This window comes from Eurytemora carolleeae, unplaced genomic scaffold, assembly GCF_000591075.1.
Source record: "Eurytemora carolleeae unplaced genomic scaffold, Eaff_2.0 scaffold1737, whole genome shotgun sequence".
NCBI classification, from domain to species: Eukaryota; Metazoa; Arthropoda; class Copepoda; order Calanoida; family Temoridae; genus Eurytemora; species Eurytemora carolleeae.
In genome coordinates this window covers 30,609-40,870 of record NW_019402120.1, presented here as the reverse complement: position 1 = coordinate 40,870, position 10,262 = coordinate 30,609, and the positions used below count along the sequence as shown (strand labels likewise).

The following is a 10,262-nucleotide window of genomic DNA, read 5'->3' as shown; positions in this document are numbered from 1 at the left end:
ATTAAAGTTTCATTTATTGTGGAAAACCCTTTCTTTTAATAATTATAATACTCGTCTTGTAAATAATGAAGATTATTGTAATCTTAAAATCAAATTATTTATAAGAAAATAATTTCAAAAAAATTGAATCCAAAGACGACTTTTTAGCACGAGTCAAATTTTCAAAAATTATTTTTAAAGTCTTTTAAAAGAAAACTTGAAATTTCCTTTGTAATTTTGAACTCTTCAAAATGTCAAAATTTTGCTGATTCAGAACCTTTTGGAGCCATTTTTAAAATTAAAACATCAAGTGTAGATGTGTTTTGTGGACTCACACAAAAATCATAATCTCTATAAATCATTAAACTTTTAAAACTCTTAATTAGTTACTATTTACCGAGGGTCTTTCATCAGATTTTTTAAAAAGCGAGAACCTTTTTCAGTTTGACCCGGCCATCATGTGGTTTAACTTAGTCGACCTAGTTCAACTTAGTCTCGCTCACTCTTGTATGCCGAGTCCATTAGCGCCTGATCCAATCAGGGTTCAGCCACGTGTTTGGTGTCTATTCTTAACCAATAGAAATTGCATGGCGGTAACGTCTATCTTTCTAATACTTGCTTATTATCCAATTACAGATAAATCCTTATATCGCACCCCGGACTAACCAGAGTGAGACCCGTTCGGTTTCTTCTATTTTAAGTCATATGCGTTTTGGTCTATATTTAATCAATCTTTAAACTTTTCATTCAAAAAGTATATGCCGGCAAAAAAGTTATGTTTAATAGGTCAAATTGTGATTAAAAGTCACAGCTCTCTGGAATATTGACAGAACCGTTAAATCCACGTGATCGGCGTTATAACAGTAAAAGGAAATATTTACTTCTACGGAAACTATAGTCTTATTCACTTTACTAGTCCCAGATTTAACACATTTACAACACCCTTAACATTTGTAGAAAGACTAATTTGAAATAAAGTTTTCAATTTTGACGAGGTCCCAAAAAAGTGTCTTGTTCTCACACTCTGTACCTCTAAATGTCCTAATTTAAGAAATTACAGCTTTACAGATGATAATCTCTAGTTGAGAGAGATAACATCTTTCAGATCTTTAAAAAGCGGTCTGAACACATAATTTCTAGTGACCCAACAATTATCTGTGCAACAGATTTCTTCATTATTTTAGCAACAGATTTCCTCATTATATGAGCAACTGATTTCCTAATTATCGTAGCAACTGATTTCCTCATTATCTTAGCAACAGATTTCCTCATTATTTGAGCAACAGATTTCCTCATTATCTATCAACAGATTTCCTCATTATCTTAGCAACAAATTTCCTCATTATCTGAGCAACAGATTTCCTCATTATGTATCAACAGATTTCCTCATTATCTTAGCAACAGATTTTCTCATTATCTATCAACAGATTTCCTCATTATCTTAGCAACAGATTTCCTCATTATCTGTGCAACAGATTTCCTCATTATCTTAGCAACAGATTTCCTCATTATCTATCAACAGATTTCCTCATTATCTTAGCAACAGATTTCCTCATTATCTGAGCAACAGATTTCCTTATTATCTGAGCAACTGATTTCCTTATTATCTGAGCAACTGATTTCCTTATTATGTGAGCAACTGATTTCCTTATTTTCTGAGCAACTGATTTCCTTATTATGTGAGCAACTGATTTCCTTATTATGTGAGCAACTGATTTCCTTATTATCTGAGCAACTGATTTCCTTATTATCTGAGCAACTGATTTCCTTATTATCTGAGCAACTGATTTCCTTATTATCTGAGCAACTGATTTCCTCATTATCTGAGCAACTGATTTCCTCATTATCTGAGCAACAGATTTCCTCATTTTCTGAGCAACAGATTTCGTCGTTCTTCGATCTTAAAGAGCGTTTGATTTCGTAAATTTACTTCGTTGTTTCGACTGAATGTAGGATATCGCCATAATTTTTGTAAAGGGTTCAGACACTCAATAGGACTAGCCGGTGCAACAAGGTTGACGCGGTCTAGGTTGAATTTACTTTAACTCTAGGGTCAGAGGTGCGTGGCCAACATAAAACTATGTACATGAAAACAGATTTTAAATTAGGGAAAAATATCCTCATTTATGTTAAACTGAAAATTCAATTGGCGGATCTCAACCTGTATTATGGTTGGAGAACCCATGAGAATAATAAACATCCACCATTAGAATAGAGAAACACAGTTTTTAAATGATGAAAGAGCATTGCATGATTCACTTTCAATACTTGTTTACGACATTTAATAATTTCAAGTATAAATGTCAGAACCATAGATAAAGATAGATTGCGCATAAGACGACATTTTTCATCTTGAAAGATATAAATGTACAGAGATGTTTTAAAGATATTCCTATTATATAGATTAACTAGGTCGGTTGTGAACATTGGCTGTTCTTATGTCATTGAGTACTTGTGGTGTACATGAGTTCTGTAGAGAGAAATTTAAGTTATTTAGTCCTTCTCATGTCCTTCTTCAGTTCTCGTCAATATGATATATTGCTCAGTGAAATATTGTTGTTCAAATAGTTCCATTCCCGGAGTTATTTTTCACTCTATTATGAAATTCATTAAAACACCAAACCACCCCGCTTATCATTGAAGTACACTTTGACCCCTAGAAGTACGAGTTCGCGGACTGTACTTGGTTATTTTGTGTGCATAAGCTATCTATGTTTATTTATTTATCTATGGTCAGAACCCAAAATCAACTAATGTTTGCTGTAAAGACAAGAAATTTAATTTCTTTATTCCTTGTTTCTCTTTACTTTTTAAAATCTTATTTCTATTTATTTGTATTTTTCACTTCCATTTACAATATGTTCTTTTGAATTGATAAATGTTCAAAAATATCAAAATATCAAATGCCAAATGATCCAATGCCTAATTATGGAGTACAAACGCAGTACGTTTCAATTAGGTTTACAAGCTAGAAATGTAAACAAATCAGAGAAAATCATAACAACGGATCGTACTGCATTGTTCATCTCAAAACTGGTTAAATGTCGACAACAAAGAGAAAACAAAGAGGAGACTATAAGAGATAAGAGAAGAGAAGAAAAGAGAGAACAGAAGAGTAGAGAAGAGAAGAAAAGAAAAGATAAGAAAAAATATAAGAAAAGTGAAGAGAAGAAAAAAAGAAGAGAAGAAAGGAGAAGAGAAAAAAATAGAAGAGAAGAGTAGAAAATAGAAGAGAAGAGAAAGAAGAAAAAATAGATTGCGTGAAAGAGAGAGCTTGCATTTTACAGACGTTTTATCATAAAAATATGCTTAAGAATATGGCTTATGTTTTAGACAACAAACTATCCAAATACAACAGTACTCTGTTACACAGTTGCACTTAATAAATGAATACATGTACTTAGATCTTTATTCTAAAGTTGAAATGTTGAAATATTTAATTGTTAAACAAATCGCACTGAAATACAAATTTAAATAATAAACATAAAGGTAAAATAGATATTTTTTAGAAATGTCAACATAGCAGAAATAACAAAATAAAATAAAGGTAATTCAATTATATTTTAATTTAAATAAAAAGGTTTTGAAATGAACACCCCTTTTTTCAGAAACCAGGAAACCAATTTTATATTTTTTTAAGCACAGTACAATAAACAGCTAATATAACATTATAGCATGATAATTACTTTTCAACGTACGCTGCTATGTAAGGTAAATATATGTATAAACAGAGTATGAATGATACAGTGAACGGTATCAATAACTTTTTTAAAAATTGTGTTCAGATATTATTCATCTACATTTAAATTTAGCTTGTCTGTCTGTCTGTTTGTTNTATCTATCTATCTATCTATCTATCTATGTATCTATCTATCTATCTATCTATCTATCTATCTATCTATCTATCTATCTATTCTTGATTACTTTAAAATACAATTCATAACTCTAAAAAATATTTCTTTCTCCGAAAAATGTTCAGAATTAATCACATATTCTTTTTAAAAAAGTTTCTTTAGGATATATTTGTTTAATGTTAAATATACAAAGTTGGTTGTTTTTCTCAATGTGAATATTTAATTTTAATTGGTTCAAAGGAGTAAAAGTTATTTTACTATTTAGTTAAAAGTTATATCAGTTAAATATATAACAGTAAATATAGTTCAAATCTGTGATAATATTGATAATATCACTGAACAGTGTACCATGCTGGTGAGAAAATTAAAATGACCCCCCTCCCCTCTTCAATCCTTCATCCCCCCCCCTCATTGTAATGCCCGGGGCACCTTTGATTGAGGGTTTGGGGGTTTATGCACGTCAAAAAGTTCATTGAGAAATTATGATATCTATGAGGGGAAGAAATTAGTAAGCTCAAAATCAGGATCAAGCTCTTAGATTGAATTTCTGAAATTCGTCTTTTGTGCAGTAGATACATTCTACAAAAGAAGCTCAAAATCAGGATCAAGCTCTTAGATTGAATTTCTGAAATTCGTCTTTTGTGCAGTAGATACATTCTACAAAAAAAAGCTCAAAATCAGGATCAAGCTCAGAAATCGAATTTCTGAAATTCGTCTTTTGAAATTTTGAAAATTATTTTAGTTTTTGGAACTTAAAGATCTATCGACTTTTCAACAATTTTTGGTCATTTGAACATTTTTTCCAACGAATCAGGAGACTAAATCTTGCGTGGTGTCTCACTCTCCACTAAAACCAACATTTTTATCGGTCAGTGTACTGCAGATCAATTCAGTACATCTTGTATCTATATATATACTTTGCTTGTTTGTCTGTCTTTTTGTTTCTGTGTTTGTTTTTCTGTTTGTATTCAATAAACGTCAAAACGGCTAAATTTGTTGTGGGACTTCACATGACCCCCGGGGAAAGTTTATGGATAATCAAATTTCAAATAATTCTTTCCAACAAAATTCGATTTCATAACACTTTTAAATTCTAAAAAAAAAAATATCTTAAATCCGCTAACTTTTTGTTTGTTATTGTTTTATATTGTAAACAAAGAGAAAATGTTCATAATTGAAACAGAAGAATTCATCTTACAGATCTCCCTGTATTTCAGAAAGATTCTTATTTGCTGGGTCATACTGAATTTAAGATGAATGTTTTTTTAGATAATCCTGTATTAGATGAAGACTCTGATTTTATATTTTCTACCTCACCCTGTATATGCTGTATATGGAAATAACGTTTTAATCTTTTGGTCACCCTGTATTTGATAAAAGATTCGTATTTCTTAGGTCCCCCTGTATTTGATATGGGAACTTTGTTAAATATTTATTTTGATTGCCGGCATGTCACGCCCTCCCGCCGTTACAATTCAATAGAATCGTCTTCCTCGGAATTTTCATGGAAGTGGAAAAATTTGGCGCGGTTTTTATTCATGCCGCGCTTTTATCCGAATCCGTGGAGATATTGACGCGGTATTCAGGGCATTCAAGGGCCAGGGGACATGTGTCAAGATCGGATCTTTAGAGGAAATATAGAGTAGAGGAGAGAGAGTTTCTCATTTGGAGAAATAGGTAGCCGGCCTAGTTAGGGACCAGAGATGGAGGGATAGGGACCAGCTAGGGAGAAGGGATAGGGACCAAGGAGGAGATATAGTGACCAGGGAGTAAGGAGGGATAGGGACTGGGGAGTCTTTGAACTTACGTTCATGTACTTCTAAGTAAAATTTTCAGGACTAACTACCAACTACTGAGACATCATGAACACAGCAAGGCATGCAGAATCACAGGTCTTGTTGAGGGCAGAGTCCAGGGAGTAAGGAATAGAAGGGAGATATATGACGCGGTTCGCCGTACCATATGATTATACATGCTTTGCAGACGGGTACTCCATTTGTAGGTTTAAACTTTTATTCTTACAAAATATATTCTTGTATTAACCCAGCGTAATCTTTAAATTTATTTTCTGTTTACAAAGAACATCATATCTTTAAAAGGTGTTTAGCTAAAAAAGATCTTTGATCCTCTCACATATACCCAACTGAAATTATAATTCACAAACATTGTTTTACAGCATTTTTCTTATCTCTTTGGATCTTCATATTTAGATAAAATTCTTAATCATCTGAGTCTTAATCACGGCCCGCTTATATGTATGCTTCTATCTACCGATCTATACTATTCTGGGCTAGTGTACATGTAACTTTGTCGGTGGGCTACGCAGCTGTTATATCTCAGTGGACCCTAGATATTTTTAGGAAATTTCTAAAACCTCTGCATAGGAAATTTTAGGTTTTACTATAACAAATTTTTATTCTGGCTATTGTTCATTCTATAAAAATAATTTGTACTTTTAAAAAAGTTTGAAGTGAAGTTCAGGGTCCAAATTAGAGAAGAACTTTGGTAGATAGTGGGCCCTGGAGTAAGCAGAACTGAGATACTATAACTAAAATCTTGTGAACATAGCATTTTCTTCAAAAAGTTGGTAGCAGGCGCCTTGTTTTCAGAATTCCAAAATGTGGTCTGCCATTTTTGTACCTAAAAAATTGACCAAGATATTGAGAAATTTGTTTAAAATTCAAAATATTAAAAATCAGCAAGGTTGTTTAAATCTTTAGTATCTCCAACAATTTTTTTAATACAAAGAAGGAAGCTAAATCTTATCAAGTTTTAAAGACTTACAATGCTTTCCTATACTACTTTGAAATCTATTATTTTTACGAAAACCAAAAACAAATTGTAAGTTCCAGGGTCCAATGTCTAACGTACTGCATAACACCCCAGCGAAAAAATTACATCAAACCTTGACTATGATTTATCCATCTATTATATATCCATGGTCTTTATATACTTATCATACCAAGTGTTGAATATCAAGATAGATTATAAGGGGGGGTATACATTTATTACATACAGTTCTTGACAACATTATGTTTTAAAGGGACAGACCGGCTATATGAGGTAGTTATACTGAGTATGCCGTGTTGTGGACAAATTCTTTAGGATTCATTTGAGACATATACAAATTTTCCACGATGTATTGATAACTGAGTTTGAGTGCATAGCAGATGTTCAAAATCATGAATTTGGGTGGGTACGTTTTCAGAATTGTTTTTTTAAATTATTAAATAACGAAAAATAAAGTATCAATTATACAGTAAACCAATTAGATTGTTAGGAACATATTTCTTAAAAGAAATTAGTCAATAAATCAATACTAGAATCAATTATTTCGTTTTCATCATTATGTTGAATTTCTTATTTTCTATGAATTTGTTTGCAGATTTCTACAAATTCTTCAAATGTCGTCTTTTCAATAATAATGCCAGAAAATCTGCAGAAAATCTTTGTGAATAATGAGAAACTAGAGTTATGAGAAAATAGAAACTAATCATCCTGTTCCTAAACAACTAATTAGTTTACAGTAGAATTTTGTTTACATTTTTTATCGTCGTTATTTCATAATTTAAAAAACAATTCTGAAAACGTATCCACCCAAAAGTACGATTTTGAACGTCGACTTTGAGCTCAAACCCAAGATTAAAAAGATTTATATGTCCCAAATGAATCCTAAAGAATTTTTCCACGACACTGCATACTCAGTTCAACTACCTTACGTAGCCAGTCTGTCAATGAGTTTTCAAAAGAATTCAATAACAGTCCAGGGACAAGATTTCTGGAATAGGATAGGTAGTTGAACTAAATAGTTTAAATTGAACCACTTCTTGTTCTCTTTATCATGGAGCACAAGAGAACTGAAATTGAATTTCGTGACAGTACATACATGATTCTCGCTTTTATGTCATCTAGTCCCATGGAAGTGATTTTTAAATAAGAGTGTCGTTTCTTTTCCTTTGGATTGAAGTAAAAATAAATCTGATTTGGATCCGCCCCACATTCATTTTTTAACACTCTCTTCGAATAAACAGAATAAGTTTAAATATCATTACTGTAGCGGAAAGTGCAGTTAAAGATGCGTTATGTAAAGCTTGGGATATTGGAGGAATTGGACATCATTGGGCTGTGGGAGTTCAAATCAGCGATTCAAGTGAGGACTGGTATGAGAATGATTATCACAGAAAAGAGAAAACAAACTTAACAAGAAAAGTTCCAGTTGGAGTGCTGAAAGTGGAGCAGGGGCTCTTGGAGGAACAATTGTTGGTAAAACAATTAAATGAAATGAAGACATAGAAAACTTCAGTTCAAGGTGTATTGTAAAAAAGGATTGTAAAAAAACATCCTATGGTGTTTCTGAAGCCAATTTTCAATAACTTGGCTGACTGATAACTACTTTCATCTTCCCATTGGGTCTGATGCTGCTGGTGGGATCAATACAACAAATAGTCTTACCCATGCTGTTGCACATGAGGGAACATGCTGTTTCATCAATGGGAGAATATCGTGGTCAAGTTACAGGCTGGATTCCTGAAGGTCTACGCTTACCATCCGCAGTCGCAGAAGCTTCAGCGGGCCCTGAAGGTATATTTGCTGTTGCCAATGCTTCTCTTGTTAGGGCAGAGGCAAATTTTGGAAATGCTGTTGATGTCCATGAAGATTTAATTGTGAACACAGGTGCTGGAGTTAGAAATGGAAATGTTGAGGCACATCTTCTGGGGTTCGGAGGCAAGGTTGGAACAGATGGCCTAGAGGTCAATAAATCACTTGGAGGAGTTCGTCTTCCATGGGTTGCTGCTCGAATGAATATGGTTGGAGGATGGTTCAGAAAAAAAAGAGGTTGCTTGGTTTGAAAATATAAAATTATTTAATTTTCGTGCAAAATAAGTGTGTCCCAATGCATGGGAATTTAGAGATGACTTTAAAATTGTTTTATAGTTTTCATTCACATCATGCTATCAAGTTTACCTGGACAAAAAAAAAATAGGAAATTTGAAAGTGATTGGCTTTATTGACCATTTATTGAAATTTGAATTAACATTTTAACAAGTTTTATAAAATATACAAAGATAAAAATAATAATGATAAACTAAATTCTTTTCTTATTTTTTGAATATCTTGCCACCTTTATGTATGCCCACTTATAAATTTATCTAGTCAAGTTCTCTGCATCCAAATTATTTATAAGAATCATCCTAATCTTCTTACGGTATTTCTTAACAAACACTTTTATATATTTATTTTTATTCATCATTTATTTCAAATATTTTGTTAGAAATGTTGATAATTTTTAGACACACTAAATGACCTTAAAGATTTTTAAAAAATACCAGACTTTCAGCCGAATAGCAAATATTAGGTTAAAATTAGATATTTGAAGTAAAAAATGTTGCTGTTATTCAAGTGAGCTTCTAAATATCTATTTTGCTTTTTGGACATTAAAGGTTTCAACATTTATCAAGGGCTTCCAACTTTAAATATTTCGCTTTTAACAAATTTATTCTATAATATTTCTTTTTTGGATTATAAGATTTAAATGTGCAGGTTTCTTTTAAATTCTGTAATTTATGATTCTGATACAGCACAGGTTAAATACTTAGGGATTACATTTTTTAAACAATTAAGATTGTCTACATGTATGGACGATACAGCAACAAAATTATTTAGATTTTATGTTCAAAATTGCCTATGTATGTTCTCTTTGCCACAAAAACTGGTTCTAGAGCGGAAGTTCTGTCTTTAGTCCAGCTTATTCTAATATGATATGGGCGCACAAAGCTGAAAACTTTAGAATGGTGGATATCAAGATTAATGCTTAAAAGATTATTTTTAAACGCATTCAATATCCAAGAAAGAAGTTAAAAATTTAATTCATGTTAAGATGTACTCTATAACTTTCGAAAAACCGGTTTTGATTTCTGGTGTTGATGGTGTCATATCAATAGAACTAAACATCGATTGAACGCACTTAAGTTTTGGATTCATATTTATTGAGACCAACGTTCAAAATGACAATAGTCCTAAAATATGTATTTAATAATTTCATATTAACATGATTAAATATATTTGTTTTTATGCTCTAAAAGCCGGCTTGTGAACAGCTGACTTTAATTCAATCGGATATTAGTCCAATCGATATAGCATTGTATGTGTAATTGTTATCAACGTAACTTTTATACAGTAGGATTAAGAAGAAAATTAATCAGATTAAGTTATCGTGATGAAGGATATCTCATTCTAAAGTTTTCTGTCTGTTTAATCTTGAAGTCCCATGATTCTTTTAGCTTTCTTCTTTAGTTCCGTTGAACTGTAGAGTATGAGGGCTGGTGTACCAACACAATGGATTAAATCCATCAGCAATGAGACTCCAAACTGTCGAGCCTCTGGAACAAATTAAATTATTTCGTTTTCATCATTATGTTGAATTTTTTA

The 10,262-nt window shown here is 32.0% G+C and overlaps 1 protein-coding gene across 1 annotated transcript in view; it reads right to left on the bottom strand.

The window, feature by feature from the left end:
* Positions 1-10,085: 10,085 nt before the first annotated feature.
* LOC111717918 (uncharacterized) overlaps positions 10,086-10,262 on the bottom strand; it is a 10,297-nt gene continuing 10,120 nt past the window's right edge. The window contains exon 10 of the mRNA XM_023493384.1: positions 10,086-10,213. Within this exon, the coding sequence (XP_023349152.1) occupies positions 10,086-10,213 (128 nt within the window). The remainder of the gene's footprint in view (positions 10,214-10,262) is intronic.